This window comes from Zonotrichia leucophrys, chromosome 13, assembly GCF_028769735.1.
Source record: "Zonotrichia leucophrys gambelii isolate GWCS_2022_RI chromosome 13, RI_Zleu_2.0, whole genome shotgun sequence".
NCBI classification, from domain to species: Eukaryota; Metazoa; Chordata; class Aves; order Passeriformes; family Passerellidae; genus Zonotrichia; species Zonotrichia leucophrys.
In genome coordinates this window covers 9,047,427-9,065,671 of record NC_088183.1, presented here as the reverse complement: position 1 = coordinate 9,065,671, position 18,245 = coordinate 9,047,427, and the positions used below count along the sequence as shown (strand labels likewise).

Below are 18,245 nucleotides of genomic sequence, written 5' to 3'. Positions count from 1 at the left end.
GCACACAGCCACAGCTCAATACCCACTTCAAACCTCAGCTGGAACAACTGCTGTGGTTTGAAGTTGTTTTGTTAACTTTGGCTAATTGATAACATCTGCACCTCAGCACCCTTCCTTGCCTCTCAAGCTGCTTTCAGATAGATGGACAGATAATACTGAGGCAGATCTCTGTTTCTGTACCAGTGATCTATTGTTACACTTTTGGAAAATTGGGTGAGAACTGGGGAGTGTCTTCAAATAAAGCCTCCTTTATCAATGCTCCTTTCACACAGAAACAAGCCCAGAGACAGTAATAAACCCTCATGCTATTAATTTGGCATTTCTCTTGTGATCAGATAAAAGAACTTATGATTTCACACTTCCCCCCCCCGCCCCCCATGTTTTCTAAGGGTGGAAATTTACACTTGGGCTTTAAAATATTGGAATTAACATTTATTTCTCATTAGTTTTCATTTTCTTTGTATTACAATAGAAGGATGAGGAACTGGTATATGTGATATTTTAGTAAATAAAATCCTTGTATTCAGGATCATTCTTGAATTCTGGTAATACAGAGTGACACCATATAGGTCCCAAGGAGACATTATGGTTGTAATGGAAATATCATATATCTCATATCCCAGGTCTGATATATCAACTCAGCAATAAAAAGAAACAGGATATTTGCAACTATATTTTAAACAGGGATTTTGCTGTTACTATGAGAACATGGATTACTCAGAAATTTTGGTGAGAAAACTCCTTAATGGTTTCATCAATGTCTAACCCCACGAGATTCAGTTCTCTCACTGTTATTTGAAATAGCTGTTAATGCAGGGAAAATCAGAAATAAATGAGCATGGTTCATTGGTGCCTGCATGTGCACCCCTGAGCTGGGTCTCAGTGCAGGTCAGATGGTCTCTCAGGCTGCAGGATTGCCAGGATCAGATTGGGGTTATGCCTGGAGACACGTGTGCCCTGGGATATTGTATTTGTGGGGTGCCCTGATGAAGGAAGGAATGATCAATCTGACTCCATGTTCTCAAAAGGCTAATTTATTATTTTATGGTACTATATTATATTAAAGAATACTATACTAAAGAATACAGAAAGGATGCTTACAGAATGCTAAAAAGATAATAATGAAAACTTGTGATTCTCTCCAGAGTCCCAACACAGCTTGGCCCTGATTGGCCAATGAGTGAAAATAACTCACAGCAGAAGCCAATAAAACAATCACCTGTGGGTAAACAATCCCCACACACATTCCACATGTGCAAAACAGAGGAGAAGCAAATGAGATAATTATTGTTTTCTTTTTTGTCTGAGGCTCCTCAGCTTCCCAGGAGAAGAATCCTGGGCGAAGGGAATTTCCAGAGAATGTGAGTGCCACATTGTGACCTCTCCCCACCTTGGCACCTTTCCCTTTTGGCTGGGGTGAAGGTCCCTCCTCCCTCTCCCTCCTGGAGCAGGGGTGGCTGGTGGTTTTTGTCAGCCCTGTGGTGCTGCTGAGCTGGCTCTGGAGGTGTCTGTGCTGTGCAGGGAGCTGATGTCAGCTAAGCCTCGAGGGGTTGATGCTGCTCAGCCAGCCAGGAGAGCCTCGTGAACTTCCTTGTAAAAGGAATTTCTTAGGATTCAGGGAGACTGTTACATAAGACTTTGAAAACAAGATTTGACATAGGATAGGGCTATCCCCTTTATGAAGTCCCCAACAGAACCCACATGCTGCCATGAGCACTGTTATTATTGCAATTCTTTTATTTTGTGCCCTTTCAGCACCACCAGCACCTACAAAAAAGATAAAATCCCAAATACAGATATCATAACTTCACCTAATGCAAGCTCAACACATTTGGTCTTAATCTGAGTGCCTGGACTGGGATGAGTTCTGCAGGGCTGTAATAAAATAAATATTTTCCTGCACTGGGAACAGCTCAGGGGAAGGTTCAATGTCAGGTCAGCAAAGGGAGCTCTTTAACCATGTTTTGCTAGACATGGACCATATCCTTCTCTAGGAAACTGTCAGAGCTCCACAGGGGCTGGTGGATGGGAAGTGACTGAAAGAGGCACTCTTTCACACAAAATAAGCACCTCTTGCTGATTTTAAATGTTGGATTTGGTTGGAATTTGAGCAAAGTTGTTGAGCAAATTTGAGCAAAGTGGGTACAGCCCCAGCTTGCAGCAATAAGAGTTTCCACCAGAAAAACAAAAGTTATTAGTGAATGAGTGACTTTTGGTTGGAATTCCCCTTCCTTCCCTGCTCAAATTGGATTATGGACAGGAACAAAGGGAACAAGCAGCCCTGCTGCAGCAGACCAGTCCCAGGTGAGTAAGGCTGAGCTACTTAACAACTGCCAGTATAGGGAGAGCTCCTTTAATTGTTTTTTCAAACAAACCTGACCCCCCTGTTCTGCCATTTTAATGCAGGAAGCAAGGGAAATGTGATCCACAGGTGCATTATAAAAGGGAAGGCAGAGGACCTGGGGAAGGAAGTTTGCCTTTTGCTACAGTGTGAGACAGTGCCTGAGTGCTTTGTGTCCTTGCACATCTGGTGCAGAAATAACCTGAACATCAGAAGAATTTGTTAAGGTTAGTAGCTTTCTATTCCTTTGCAGACATGTTGTTTTTTGGTATACCACAGATGAGCAAAAAACCCCCTCTTGCTGCCAGGTCATTCCAAACCCATTCCTAAGGGATTGTTCCTCACCAAAATTCCTGGTGTCAATACTGCTGCAAACTCAGGGTAGTTTCCTTTCAATTTCCTGGGAACTGATTATGAACTCAGGAAATAAAATGCAGTTCTTTGGATGGGGATTCCTTAGACTGAATTGGTTTATTTAGTTACTTTCCTAAGGTTGGTATTTTTGTAGTCTGAGAAGTTATTAATCTCCAACTTAAGCATGCATTTAGTTATTGAATGTTCTCTCTTTTACACTAGGCAGGAACATTTTTTTCATTTCCAGGATCATACCAGCCCATGCAAAGAACTCAAGGTTTTGAACAATTTCAAAAAGAGAACTTTGAGCAGAGCTGGAAATGAGTGCAGAAGGTTTGGTTCAAGGTACCTCTGACTAATTAATTATCCACTGATGTGATTCAGTTTCCAGAGAGATCAGCCATACCCACCATAAACTAACTCAAAGCACAGGTATTTAATGCACGGTTGCAGACCTGGCCAGCAGGAAAGCCTTGTGGGCTCGTAGAAGTGGATGATGCTCCACACCTGGGTTTAGATATTTTGCTGCTTATGTAAATTCAGTAAATGCATTCCATGTGCTCTCACATCTCTTGGAAAAGCCTAATTCTCCTGTTCAATGAAGAATGTATTTATTGAGACACTTCAATGGCCACTCTAGGAAAAGCAGGTGGTTCTCATGGTTGGACTTGAATCACAAATGAAGGTTTTTGCAGTATTTTCAAGCAAATATTGAATATTCATGTTTTTGTTTGCTGGCTGTCAGTGAGAGGGTGATGTGTCCTGTCCTTGCAGAAGTTGGTTAAGTGAAAGTATTTTTTTATGACCATTGCCATTTTCCCTTTAATTTTGGAGCAGCACTAATCCCTCTCCTTTCAGGGTGTGTCAGTACACTTACAGGCTATGATAAGTTGCCCAGCATTGAAGGTTTTACAACCTTATGTATATTTTTGAATTTTTTTTGGGACACATATAGATCATGTTAAAAACCAGAAGTCCATTGTTCAATCAATCAAGTTAATCCTGGTGCTCCTTGATAACTATAGCTATCACATTTCAGAGTGATTTTATTGGATATTACTGGGATTACTTGTAGTAGCCACTCAGTCTAGACAGGGGTTTCTATTACAGAGAACACAGACAAAAGGGTAAGAAATATTAATGCCCAACATCCATTAACCATGCACAAACTGCATATCAGAGAGTGGATCCTGTTCACTTGGCTGGGGGTCTCCCTCCTTTTTGTTTATCTCTCAGAAGCCCACTGGCTTCTTAATTAAAAGGAAAATTTAAATTGTCTTAATAAAGGGGTAAAAAAGTAAGGAGCTGCTTGAAAAAATTACCTCTTAGAGCTAATAAAAATTAGAGACTTTTCAATCAACAGTCCCATTACTGAGAGGCCTGAGTATTTTGCCCCAAAATCTCTGGGACATCTTTCTTTTCCCACCTTTTTCTGAGATGGGAGCAGTCATGGTGATCTTGCTTAGAAAGTTGGATCTCCCACAGTCCTGTTGTGGGAATTATGATGAAATGAACCTCCACACTCACCAGAGCTGGCTAAAATCACACTGCCCTGGTTTCTGGAACAAAGCCTGTGGAATGACAGGCACTCCAGGAATGCTGTGCCTTGAATAAATGTGATGGGGCAGTGATGTTGTTCCCACTATCCCTTGGAAGACAGCTCTGCTCAATTAGGACTGTTGGCTGATTAAAATTAGACCTAGTTAACGAGGCACTGAGTGAGGTAATGAAGTTAAACTCCAAAGCATTTCAAAATCTCATTTTATACTACTGCACATGTTCACAGAATCATAGCATATGGGCAAACATTGTACTTGCTGCCTAGACCACTTGTGTCACAGACTGTATTTTGGATAGGACATATTTCAGATTGTTGTCAAATTGCCCATCATAACATGAGCTCCACCAGGTCTTTCAGAGAATTTTGGGAGTCAGGGGAACAGTGGAAAACTCAAACACTGCTTGCATATGGCTTGCTGTCCTGCATTCATGCACCCAAAGACCTTGATGTCCTTTTGTTCTTCACATCCTTTTGGGATCAAAAGTCAATGAGCCTGTTGTTGGGAAGGGTGTGAGATCATGTAGAAGCAGAAGAGTCAAAAATTCTTCTTGTTGAAGGGCAGGAATGAAAAGCTAATTCCCTAGTTATATAGGAAGCTTGCAATTATTTCAGGATTCCCTTAATTCCTAGATCATGAGGTCGATTATGGACTATATAGAGACATAAATCAAGATTTCCCTTCAAGACTGTAGCTTGGTGTGGACTTGGAGAAAATGCTCCGCATGCCGGTGCTCTCAGCCCCCATTTCCCTCTGGCAGCTGATGCTGGTGTGTTTGGACATGCTCAGGGGGCACTGGGGGCTGCGTTAGGGTTGCTCTCACTATGTTTGCCATGCAGCTCCTGGGGCCCAGCCCTGCTCATCCCTAATCCTGACAGCAAACCAGGGACCGGAACCCTCCTCTGCTGCTGGCAGAGCCCGGCTGTGCCTTTGGTGGGTCCCCGCTGGGTTACATACCCATTTTAGAAATGGAAATGCATCACCAAGATCCAGATTATCCAAGTATGAATGCCTGATTCTCTGGGTTATTTTAAGCAGCAGTTATGCCCTTGATGCACTTATGGCTATTACAATAAGTTACTTGTACTAAACCTGTGGACCTGGGCAAAGAGTTGGGGTCCCTCAGGTTTTAGACTCAGCTGTGAGCACTTTTTCCTCTGTATTTATTAGTATTTATCAGCTACAGGTCTGCTTGCCCTGACAGATCTCATCCCTTAAACTTTCATTTCATGGTAATAAACCATGAATTGCCAGGGCATTTCTCAATGTAGTGTCAGAAAGGAGAGGGCAGCATAAATTTCTGCCCTTGTTTCCAGGAAAATTATCTTCCAAGAAGAATTATTGTTATATAATTTCAAGATCACAGTATACAAATATATATATATATATATATATAATTTGAGGCTGTTTCTAATAAGCATTGTCTCTAGCCTGTGGTTCACTCTAATTTAAATGTTCTCAACTTTTTGGTCAAATAACAACCTAGAACAATATTTTTAGGAAAAGAATGCTGGACAGTGGCTGGAAGTTTTGTGGCTTTCACCACCCTTCAGAGGGCTTGGGGTAATGTGTATATTTTCAAGAAAACAAAAAAACCCACCCCCAACCTGGAAAAGCTTTAACTAAAACACCATCCAAGACAATTTGCAACTTTCACCTTGATTGTGTTTGATTGTGTTACTGATGTGAGGGTTCTTCTTTTCTGACTATAACTGCACTTTCTGAATCTCTGTTTGCTTAATTTCTTTTCTTCTTTTTTCATACTTTCTTCTGGTACTTTTCTGAGCACCACTCAGGCTTTTGCAAACTGAGCAATCAATGGTGCTACACCAATGTCATTAACTTTGGATCAAGCATTTTTCTTTAAACTTTGTTAGAGATGTGAATGTTTTGGAAGTTAGTGAAGGAGGCATTTATCCATGGAAAGGCTGGCTGGTGCTGCTTCAGCCATCTGGCTGGGAGATCCTGATTGTCTTCCTTTGACAGGTTTTGGATGACTCTTGAAGATGGAGATATTTAAATGATAATTGATAACATTATTCATCTCAGGGATTCTCTTGGCTATGTTCTTGCTTTAACATTAGTTTTTAATAAACCTTGCCACTTTAAATTTCATTTTAAGCAGGAAAAAAAAGTTTTTAAAGTTTCAGAGCTTAATAAAAATTCACTTGAGCAAAGCACAGTAGACAACTGCATTGGTACTGATGGTTTCCATTTAAAAAACATCTCTGTTTTTGCTGCATCTTGCAGCTGCTGAGATTCTTTGTCTTGCTTCCTCTAAGTCTTTCTCTTGGCATCTCACAGGCATCAGAGAGGGGGAAAGTGCCTCCAACACAACCCTTGCAGAGAGCTTGATTTTCTTCTCTCTTGTGTGACTCAGACCTTTGTATTGGTGTGGGGACAATCTGGACAACAAGCAGGGATGCTGGGGAGAAAGAGATGCTCTCAGTGAATTGGGATGGTCAAACACCCCACCACACTTCATAAACTCTTGTTTAGGCAGCAGGATGGACAAGTTCAGCAGTTTTTCATGTAGGAGAAACAGACCCTTAACCCTGACTGCTGCTCCCTGACCCTCCTGTCAGGTAATGGGCAAAGAGCTCCCAGGAAAGCTTGTGGGGACAGAGATTGTGTGTGTTGGGCTGTCTGTGAGGCTCTGTAGAGACAGGAATGACAGTGCTCTGGGAATCCTGCTCTACTTTTGGATTTGGCATTCAAAGGACAGAAAATCAACAGCAAAACAACCCAAAGAGTAACACAGACTACTCCAGGAAAATGATTTAAGGAAAAAAAATTCACATATAAATGTTCTGGATAAAACATCTGTCTGGGGAGTCTGGGATCTGACTCATCCTGCTGTCACATTCCTGGATGTCCCTTGCATCTCTAGGAAGAAGGAAAGGAAATAAATAAAGTTAATCTCTTGCCTAGCTAGTAGCTGTATCTCTTTACCAGCTTAGCACTTCTGGGCTGCATATCCATGTAGGAACCCCAGTTGTACTTCTTTTTATGTGTATTGACTTAGTGAAGTGCAAACATGTTAAAAAGTTCACTTTCTCCTTTATACGAGTCTATAAAAAAGCTCTTAAAAACGGACTCATAGTGTTTCAATGAGACAAATGAGTGATCAGCTGAGACCCAGCAGTCCTTTCCAATGGATTAGGTGCTTGTGTGAGAAATTCTAGGATGCTAATCAGCCTGGAGAATTTTCATGCCTCCAGCACTATGTAATGACACAAAATATTGCAGTGCCTCCAAGTTATAATGGGACAGGCAAGGGGGATGCAGTCATAGGTATCATTCCTGACATTTGATTCCAGCTACAAGGAGGCTTTCAGAAGTCTCTAGGCAGCAGAGATTTCTTATGCATTTATGGACACTGGGGTAAAACTAAACATATCCACACTAGCCTGGAATTTTTTCTAACAGCTATTTGGACACAGTAATGTACAAAAATAATTGTAAACACATGCACAAGTAGATCAGTGTGTGTTTTCTGTGCCTGCCATTTGGAGGAATCACACATTAACATATTTTCTGCATTTTGCAAATGCACTGCAAAATTGCAGCGCAATAAATGGAACTTTATATGTTTGTCTAAACTGATGACACCAGTATAAAATAAAGATATTTTCCAGTTGGGATTTAGGAAGCTGTAAGACATGACAGAAGTGTTCATAATTAGACATTTCAGCACAAATTTGAATTCTCATGGAGTTGATTCAAAACCAGTTCTCCAGAAAAGCATGTGTCTGTTTAAACACTTACTAAGGAAGGGATCGGTCCCACTGCCAGAGCAGTAAAACACAGATTTGCTGTGATAGCACAGAAGTGGGTCACAGTTTACCAGAAGGAATCACTTACTGTACAGGGCTGTTAGACTTTATTTCTGTACATTTGGAATTTTTGAGTTATGTCCTGTCACAGTTGCGGGCGTGCAAGTGCTGTGTTTATATTCTGCGTTAGTCACCGAGAAAATAAAGAAGGAAAAAAGAGGGTGTTTCTTCAGCATGAGGGTGCTGAGGCCCTGGCACAGGGTGCCCAGAGAAGCTGTGGCTGCCCCATCCCTGGAAGTGTCCAAGGCCAGGCTGGGAAGGGATTGGAGCAGCCTGGTCTGATGGAAGGGATCCCTGCCATGGCAGGCTGTGGAATGGGATATCTTTAAGGTTCTTTCCAACCCAAGCCATTCTATGATTTATTTCTTTCTAGGTGTGGTATTGTTTTTTTGGGAGATAAAGACTAAAACTGAGGCATTTCCAAACAGCCCTCAGGATGGTTGGCTCCCTACAGGCTTCACTGAGCATTAAAGGATGCACCTGAGTTGGTGCTGAAATGGTTAATTAATAGCACAGGGCTGGGAAATCAGCTTTCTGCCTGGCACAACTGCTGCAGGAATCCTGCCAGGAGCCAGTAGCTGAAAGCCTCACTAAAACCAACAGGACAACACTATTAAATGCCTGGAGTCTTAAATGATTTGTGGTTTGTCAGGGTGACACACTTGTGGTCTTCATGGAAGTGCAACCTGAGAGACATCCCTGCTATGGACAGAAATGTGTAAGTAATGCAGCTTGTGAGTGTTCACGTTGTCATTACAAGAACAAAATTTTATCTGCATAATTACAAAATTATATTCTGGTAGGGATTCTTATTTAAGCCTGTTACATGCTCCAGTAAAGCAGAAAATCCCTTCCTGAGCACCGTTAATAATGGAGCATTAAGAATACACTGTTTTCTTTTCTTGCTTTATATACATCTATTTATTTTTAAAACAACTGTTTTCTGGTGCTTTCTAAGATTTCTTTCCTGGGTGCTGGAGGGAGCATTTCCCTGGGGCTGGCTGCAAGAAGGAATGTGTGTGCAGCCATATCTGGTAATGTTCCTGTGCCTTACAGGGACCAGCCCCTTCCCTCCACAGTCTGCAGCAGGGCCTGGCACAGAATATGGGTGGGCAGTGGAGTGGGCAAGGTTTGTCAGCTCTGAGGAAAGTGCATGGCCCAGGAGAGGTTGATAATATTCATGGATTTCTTTCTGTAAAGATTAAACTGAATTTTATTGTGCAAAAATTCATGACGATGTTTAGTGGTGGGCTTGGCAGTGTTAGCTTAATGGCTGGACTTGATCATCTTACTTCTTTTTTTAAACTTATTCTGTGGTTCTATAGGATGCCAGGGGATTAAAATATCTCTTATTTTCCATCCTAGCAATCTTACTAGCAGAATTCAGTGAGTGAACCTGCCCTCAGGGATGCCCCAAGCATTAACTCACACCTGGGCAGTTCCACCTTCAGGATGGAGGGCACAGGGAATCCTTCCTGGGGGCTGTGGGGGCTTTTCAGGACATGCTATTGTGCAGGGTCCTTGCAGCTGGTGGGGAATGGCTCCTCAGGAGGCCCCACCAGCCATTTCTGATGCTCAGTGAGCCAGCCCTGCCCTCTCCACACCTGGGGAGTAAAGGTGCTTCATCATCCTGCACAGTCCTGGGATGGGTTTGGGAACTTTAAATAATGTTCTTTGCAATGAAAAGGGAAGGAAATGAGTGGGAACTCCACAAAGAGAAGCAGGTGAGGAGGGAGGGAGGAGCAGACAGGGTAACTGCTGGCAATGAAGCCTTCCTGGGGCAGCCCCACTCTCTGGGCAGAAACTGCCTGCCTTGCTCCTTCCTGCTGGTGCACAACAGGACAAACAGCCAGTGGTGATAAGAAAAGGCCACTATCAATCAGGTTTTGCCTGTTGAGTGGCTGGGAATTTGTGTCTGGAAGGGCTGAGGAGCCTCCTCTGTTCAGTGCTGCCTCAGCTGAGGGTGCTGGCTGGACAGGGAGCAGGAATGTCCTGCCATGGCAGGATGGCTCAGCAGGGTAACCCAGACCTGCTCCATGGATGTATCACCCAGGAAATGTGGAAATGACTGGGCTTGCTCATTGCATTGATGCTAAGGCACAGCAGTAAATTAAACAGTGGTAAAAGGAACCAGGGTTGACCCTTCTGGGTGCTTGCAGAGCTGGAAGTGTAACACCAGTGTCAGTGGCTTTGTTATGGACATGTGCATGCTTGGATTCCAGGCCAGAGGCTACACTGAGCAAACACTTGTGTGGGTGGGAGCAGGGAAAACATCTATTTTCTTGTGGCAGTACAAAGGATGACTAATTACACCAGGAACAGCTGCAGTGCACTTGAAACTACAGAAGATCAGCTGATCCCTACCATGCTTCCCCAGCCAACTGGCAACACCTGAGCCCAGCCAGGTAAAAACCAGGCTCTGTGCTTTGTCCAACTCATTAGAGCTCCACTTGGAGAGAAGTGAGCAAGGAACAAGCTTTGCTTCACTGCTTAATGTTGCTCAAAAAGAAAAAAAAAAACCTGGAATAAATATTTCAGTCCAAAGCAATATTTACTTGGGTGCTTAAAACTTTGTAAAATGCCCTGAAGGTCACGAGACATTCATCCTGCTGTGTATTTCTCTTTAAGAAGGTGCTTGTAAGTACTACTGGAGCACATGTGTGATGAGGGGTTGCCATGGCAAACAGGTTTTGGCACTATTTAAGAGAGAGTTTTATTGCACAGCAGAATAAATAAGCATGTTAAAGCCACATACAGTAACTTGTTGGCACATACATTAATGCTCCCAAGGGCTGCAATAACTTAAGCACCCTCCCTTTAAACATTTTTCAGTGTTTTTTCTTTTTTATTGACTACATGCATTTAGTATTAGGGCTAGGAATGTCCCATTTCCACCCTCTTTTGAAGTGAGTAATTGAGGCAAAAAAAGAGGACTGTCTAATAAATCATAAAGGGGCATTGTGCACAGACAAGAGGGGCAATTTTCCCATTCCTAGCATACATGAGGATAAGCCAGTGTGAGACCTGTCTGTGAGCTAAATCCTGACTTTCTCCCTCTAGACACAGGAGTAGATTGGCGTGTTTATATTGCTGATGGAGCCTGAATAATCAGGAATAGTTTCACTGTTTTCTGCAGTTTCTGTCTTGTTCTGCCGTGCCAACCCAGTCTGCTCCCACATCACAGCAGCAAACTCATTACTTTGGCTTTACTCTTTTAGGAACCACCTGCTCTGCTCCCAGTTTGGCTCCCAGTTCACACCAGTGAGGAAGGCTCGTTCCTCCCAGTGCTGAGGAAGTGCTGCAGGGAGGCAAGGGGCAAATCCGTGCCTGTGAGAGCGCTCAGGTTTGTGGTGCTCTTAAAGGTGAGCATAAATTACATTTATAATGAAAGCTCTGGTTTAAGAAGAGTTATTAGTGTATTAGCCGGGCTTTATTAGCTCGGAGGGCTGAGAGCCATGCGGGAGGTGTGACACTGGCTCCCTCTTCTGTGGGAACCAGAAACTTTTCTGGGTTGGAGAACTTTGAAGCCGCCAAAAGCAGATGAAGCCCCCAAACCTCCCCCATCCCTCCCACCTCGGGACGCTGCTATAAATCACATTATTGCAGATGTGATCAGGCAATGCCCAGCTGTGAGGAGGAGCACGGCTGCCTCCTCCCCTGGGGAGGGAAGGATGGTCAGGGAGCTGCTGGGAGATGTGCCTTGTTTAAACTGGCAGCTTGGTGAGGGTGATGGACCCAATTCTCCTTAGTTAACTGGGGAAGAGGGACAGGAATTATATCTCACCCTAAAAGGAGAGTGCAGGCAGCGTTTACTCCCAATAGAGTCAGAGGAAAAATCTGGATTACATATCCCCTAGAGTTTTAGGATGACAGCTGTAACATATTTTACTCTTTTTGCCTTCTGCCTCATCATCAATATTACTACAGACCCTTCAGTAAGGCTTGGAGTGATCATCAGAGCTACTTGTTTCTCAAGGCCAGGCTGGATGGGGCTCTGAATAATCTGGTGTAGTGAAAAGTGTCCCTGCCCATGGTGATCTTGCAGGTCCCTTCCAACACAAACCATTCTGTGATTCTCCTCTGTGATTCTGAACTTTCCTGTGCACTCAGCAATAGCTGAAACATGCTTGAGCCTCGGGAAACAGGGGAGGAAAGAGAGAGTTCATTATTTTATGAAAGGTACATGTTTGTAATATTGCATACTGATGGGTGCATTATGAATTACAATTTGCTGAATAGGAGGATTCCTGCGGGAGGGACAGTGCACAACTGAAAAAAGGCAAAGGGAGGGGGGTGATTTTTATGCCTGTAAAGGTGTCTCCTGGGCGTACCCAGAGTGGAAGATAAACCATTTCCTTCTAGCTGTTTGGATTTGTTTGCAATTAAAGTCTAGTGGAGCTGTCAGGGGCTGTTGACAAATATATTATAACCAACTTAGGTTAAGCGAGTTACTTAAAATTAATCCATCCCTGCACAACACTCCTGTTTCACTTCACAAGAATGTGCCAGGAGGAAGGAGTACAATCCTGACCACATTGGGAGAACCTCCTCAAGGTGGAAATTTGCAAATAGGGCTACTGTAGTATGTAATGAGAAGCTGCAGGGCTTTCAATTATCCCACATAGTCTGTCTCTTTGCAACTTGACTGACAGCTAATTATGCTGGTGCCATTTTTTTGGCAGTGGAATTTAATCTCCCAGATGGAAAGCAAATCAATCTGCCCATTGCTGCAGCTGAGGCATACTTTGACTCAAGTTTAATTTATTCTCCTAAGCCTAAGAAGGTTAGTCATTTCAAGGTACAAAAATATCAAATTTCTTCCGTTAACCAGGCTGGTGAAAAAGTGGGGAAGAGTTGGGATTTTATGGGCTGTGCTGTGAAACGTCGTCGCTGCTTCCTTTGTATTAGGAAACAGCAGCATCATCTCCCCTTGATTCCTGCTTGTGGAATCTAACAAGGAAGAAGCATTTATGAGCAGGTTGCTAGTGATAATGGTTAAACATGAATTGTGGAGGCATTAAGTGGGATTCTATGGAGGAGCAAACTAAATCTCTGAAGAACTAGACACAAAAAGGGATTGGTGGCAATTTTCAAGCACTTTAGCCAGTGTGCAATAGCCTGGCTCCCTTTGGGTTTCATGCCAGGGATATAAATACAATCCTCCTACTTACCTGCACTCTTCAGGCCTATCAATTATGCTGCTCCTTCTGAGTTGCAGTTACAACTTGAGGTATTACTGTCCTCTGTAAAACCAGCCCAGAGCAGGGTGTGTGACTGGTTAGCACAGGCTGCAGACCTCATCTTTGAGTACCAGCACCTGCAGCTCCTGTCAGTGCTGTTTCTCAGGCTAGAAACCCCAATTTTAGCTAGGATCAAGGGGAAGGGAGCTCACAAAAACATGGTGCTAATGAATGCTGGAAACCTGGAGCCTTATTCTTCTGTAAACTTTTGCCTCTCTGGTTGTTTCAGTCTGAGTATGGTTCTGATGCTTTGTCTGTGTGTAATTGTTTTCCCTTTTGGAGTTTTTGCTGAATTCTCTGGAGATGTTTAAGGCAAGGCTGGGCTCATCAAGCTGGTCCAGTGCAAAGTGTCCCTGCCCAAGGCAGGGAGTTGGAAAGAGATGATCTTTAAGGTCCCTCTGACCCAAACCATCCTAGGACTGATTCTACTCTGGTTTTTAGCATTTATACAAATAGGAAGGTTCCTGATTCACCTTCTTACTGAAAAAAGCATTTCTAAAAGTGCTTTGCTCACACCTAATGACTCCAGTTCCAGTCTTCCTCACATTTTTACAGAACTAGTCACTTCAGTGACTCTTCCTTAGTACACTTGGTGGCTGAAGGATTATACACTCTCCTATCTAGCTATTAACACCTATCTTTTTGTATTTCCATATTATCCTTATGATTACGTTGATACTGCTCCCAATCCACCCTTGAACTGCTTTTCCCAATTGTGATAAAATCTTGTACATGGAAGCAATTTTGGTGACAAATCTCTGGAGATGTCCTGATGTTGTCCCATTGGTGCATTTGTTTATTCTGCTGCACACTGCTTCTCCAATATTATGGTTATAAGGGCTTGAGTTATTAATCTAAATATTTTTTTTAAATCCATCATCATTCATTAAACAATTAAAACAATTTGTTCTCAGCTGTGCTGTAAGTTTAAATGTTGATGATAAAATGTAGGGTCAGACCTGTAATCTCTGAGTAAAGCACATGGAAGCAATGCAGTCCCACCTATTTTTGGCCTGGTTGCCTGAAAATAGGGAGCAGTGGGATCTCCAGGATGCAACAGGGATCAGGACAGGCAAAGTCTCTGCCAGGTGTCTGTACCTCCTGTCAGGCATCCTTGCTCAGCCACCTGGCTTCTATTGATGTGAATTGAAAATGCTATTGGCCACAAAATGCTTTAAACTCTTTTCCTGTTTACCTTGAAAGTATTGAAAAGTTAGAGAATGTCTATTTTAACTGATGTGCTCATGTGAAAAACAGAATAAACTAACCAGTAAGAGAAGAAGCTGTAAAGGCACCTCACTGACATTTTTCCATGTGTGGTCTTCCCAAAGTGTGATTTTTATTTTTGGGTTTTTTCTTTTAGGCAAGTGAAGCTTGCATGTTTAGCTCCAACAAGGAAAATGCCACAGAGATTTCCAAAGTAAGGTCCTGGCCCCAGTGCTCATGTTAGCAGGAATTTCTCCTCTTGTTTTCCTTGTTATGAATGTAACCTGATATGTTACTTTTTAGGTTCTTGAATAGGTGCCATAATCTGCTCAGGCTGCCTGAGGTCAAGACTGTTCTGGGATCTCTGGCTCTCCTGACAGAGCCTGCTGGATTTTGGGACACTGGAGCAGCACTCCTTGGGCTGTGCGAGAGGTGGGTGAACACAGATGGCTCTGGGCTCTTGGAGGAGGAAGAAGAGGATGCTCTGGTGTTTGTATGGAAAGAGAATATGGCAATGCCCCACATGAGACCAGTTTCAACACAACAAATGATTCTGGTTTTGCTTTTTCCTTACAAAGGCACCAAAATCCAAGCAAATAAGATGGCACATCACAGGTGAGCCCAATGAAGTCAGCCAAGCTTCTTATGGAGCCCACACCTAAATAAGAAGCTGAGATGTGAGGCCAGAAGAAGAAAGTCCATGTGATTTGAATTACAATTCAGTTTGCTTTAGGATTTTCTAGTTGAAGGACAAAAGTTGTCCCTCCCAGCCTGGTGTAGTATGAGTGAAACCTGTTAAATGCCATTGGAGATTGTACTTTCAACCACCTAGAAAGTAAATTGGATAAACACCTTAGTTCAGAGTATAAAATAGTGAGATCTTATACAGTATAGTAAGTTCTACACTGCTACCAGCTCAGGATTTTTGTTGTCTGAATGGTCAGTGTGATGTGGGCTCTGCTGTGTTAAAAATCCCCTCCTGTACTGAAAAACTCAAGGCCCATTTCACTCCAAGGTAGCTGCTCGTGAGAGTTTTTTGGTATTTTTCAATTCTTTTAGTGACATCTAGTGAATCTTGGGGAAAGTGCAAGTTCAGGGAACTCCAAGGATCGATCCAACTGCAGTAGCAGATGCTTCACAATTAAATGCCTGAAGTACTGCACTTTATTTCATTTACTGTCCCTTAAGCTGCTAAAAAATGCACAAAGTGCATTTTTGCCATAAAAAAATTTAAAATTTGAGCTCATATTCTGGTCAAACACTTTATGCATTTGAAGCACAAAAATAATTTAGGCTTTTAACTGTTCCTTTTAACTTCGGGTATGTATTTAGAATAACTTTTATTTTATATTTTAAATTTTTCCTCCTGTTATTGCTGCCATTGCTTCTCTACACTTGAAGGCTCCAAGTATTTCCACTTTTACAAAAAACACCCCAAACTTTTGCAGGAGTTCAAGCTACACATTTTCAATATTTGGTGTTCCTGAACTTATTGAAAAGTCAGATTTGGTCTGCTTGTTGCTCTGGGCCAATCCAGACTGGCTGTGAAATACTCTTTCATCAGCAAATGAAGTTTTCAACAGAGATGGAAAACGTATGCCTCCTACCTAGAAATCAGCTAAAAACTTCAAAGGAAGAGCTGCCTCCCTCAGAGCAGCATCCACATGCAATAGCTTTTAACAGTGTAACTTCTTTTTCTCAAAGTACAAACCCAAGTGGCTTCCATAAAGTCTGTGTTGGTATGGATTTCAGCTGTGCAAAGGACAGGGCCACCACTACAAACAGGGCTCATAAATATTTGGAAAAAAATACAAAGTAGCTTCAAACAGGCCAGTATTAGATGACTGGAAAGAGTTCAAAAAATCTTAGGCCTTGCTTGATCTAAAAGGCTTCCACCTCCCAAACTGAAGAGGCAATTAGGGCAGATTCTGAACAGGATCTGAAGTAACTGGGAAAGGTGAACACTCTGGGGAAATCTCTGCTGTGAGTGTCACTGAGCACACTCACATGCAGCCAGCACAGGGAAGATGCCTGGCATACCCAAACAAGCTTCCAGGTCACTGATTCTGGTCTGCTCTCATCCCTCTCAGAGCTAACTTTTCAGAACTTAAAAAATAAAGGCTTAAAGGAAAAATCAATCCAAGTACACCAAGAGCAACAGTTCAAACATTTTACTAAATCAATTCACACAGTTTCAAAATTGTAAATATAATTAAGGACAACAGGGTTTCTGTATTTTTTTTTCTTCCAGAATCATTAAGACAATAAACAAACACAAATTAGGTTTATAGCATCTGTTCTTTTAAAAAATGAAAGGAACGCCACTTGATGTATTGATAAAGCACCACAACACAGTTACAAAATAGGGTTGGCCTGTTTCTTTCACAAGTAAAAGACTACATACTCCTAACAGCTTCCTGCTTCAATCCATACTTCATTAAAATAAAACTATAAAATCTTCTAGATTACACTAACTTCAGACAATGCCTGGTATAACAGTGCATTAACAGCAGTAATGCCAACTATCAGTGCCAACATAAAACAGTTTAGAGAGGAAAAACAAAACAAACAAAAAAATCCAAAACAAAACAACAAAACCCCCACCTTTATTTTTCCTAGATGAGCAAAATTTAAAATAAGGGATGCTCTGCCTCACAATGATTTAAGGATTTGGGGATGCTGATGGGTGGAAGAGGGGGCTGGTACTGTAGCTTTCTAGGATTAGTTGGCATCTAGCTTGGCCATTTCCTGCACGTATATCCCTATACTCTCGCTGTCGAAGAGCACGAAGTACACCGTCTTGATTGAAGAGGACATTGTAGACACAAAATAGCTGGAGATGGCTTTCAGGATCAGCTGAGCAGCTGTTTGCTTTGGGAAGCCATTTCTAGAAGGAGAAAGAAAAAAAAGAAAGAAAATCAAGACTTGCTGACCCAACTTTTGATGGTTTAACCTCCCAGGGAAGGCTCCAGCTTTTCTGCAACACCTCACAGCAAATAAAGCTGCAAAGCCAGTGTTTACAGTGTGAATTAGAAGTTGTTGATTTAGGCAAGACTTAAAATGCTCAAACAGAAGAAAAGCATTCCTAAAATATGAATACAGAGTCTACACACACTGTTGGGTTGAACCTCATGATACCTGATGGGTCAATTATTCTCATTTAACAGGTAAGTAAACCAAGAGCCTGCTGTGTTCCGGAAAGCAGTGTATGTGTTGGAGCTGCAAAATTAAACCTGTCCTGAAAGCAAGGCAACTGTTAAAGAAAAGTAAAAAGAGACAGAGAACTTGATAAAGAAAATGAAACATAAAAAAACCCCAAAGTACAATATGGTCTTACCACTACTAATGGTAACTAAGCACAGGATTATACAGGACCTAACCAGACAACCTTTCTTAAAACTTCTTCACATTCTTATCTAGGAATCTTTGTCTAAAAGATTCATCTATTCTTAAAACAAGTCAAGCACAAGTAGAATGATCTGAATAAAGCTATGACCTGAACTTTTTGATCTGAATTTTATAGATCATGGCAAACTCCTGGAATTACACCTGGTAACTGCTTGGAACATGGCCTGAGCTTTGTTGCTGTGTTACTCCTGAAGTACTGCTACTCCCCCAGACCAGGGCTTTACCTGCCAAATTCTGAGCCCTCCCCCAGCCTCAGTGGTGTGCACTCCACAGTCACTCTGAAGGTGATGGGACATGACCA

General features: G+C 42.3%; 1 protein-coding gene and 1 long non-coding RNA gene across 7 annotated transcripts in view; one reads left to right on the top strand and one right to left on the bottom strand.

Moving 5' to 3' along the window:
* Positions 1-1,289: 1,289 nt before the first annotated feature.
* Positions 1,290-16,706, top strand: LOC135453894 (uncharacterized). 3 transcript variants are annotated; one of them, XR_010441981.1, is made up of 6 exons: positions 1,290-1,361; positions 2,261-2,304; positions 2,407-2,568; positions 2,943-3,040; positions 11,309-11,452; positions 14,840-16,706. It is a non-coding gene; the product is annotated as an uncharacterized LOC135453894 (long non-coding RNA). The 3 variants fall into 3 exon arrangements; XR_010441982.1 differs by having other exon boundaries at positions 2,918-3,040; XR_010441983.1 differs by lacking the exon at positions 2,943-3,040.
* The window catches only part of LOC135453893 (core histone macro-H2A.1), a 42,553-nt gene continuing 41,000 nt past the window's right edge, over positions 16,693-18,245 (bottom strand). For all 4 annotated transcript variants that reach the window (XM_064725371.1, XM_064725374.1, XM_064725372.1 and 1 more), the window contains exon 9: positions 16,693-17,423. In XM_064725371.1, coding sequence (XP_064581441.1) covers positions 17,258-17,423 — 166 coding nt within the window. In that variant the 3' untranslated portion in view covers positions 16,693-17,257. The remainder of the gene's footprint in view (positions 17,424-18,245) is intronic.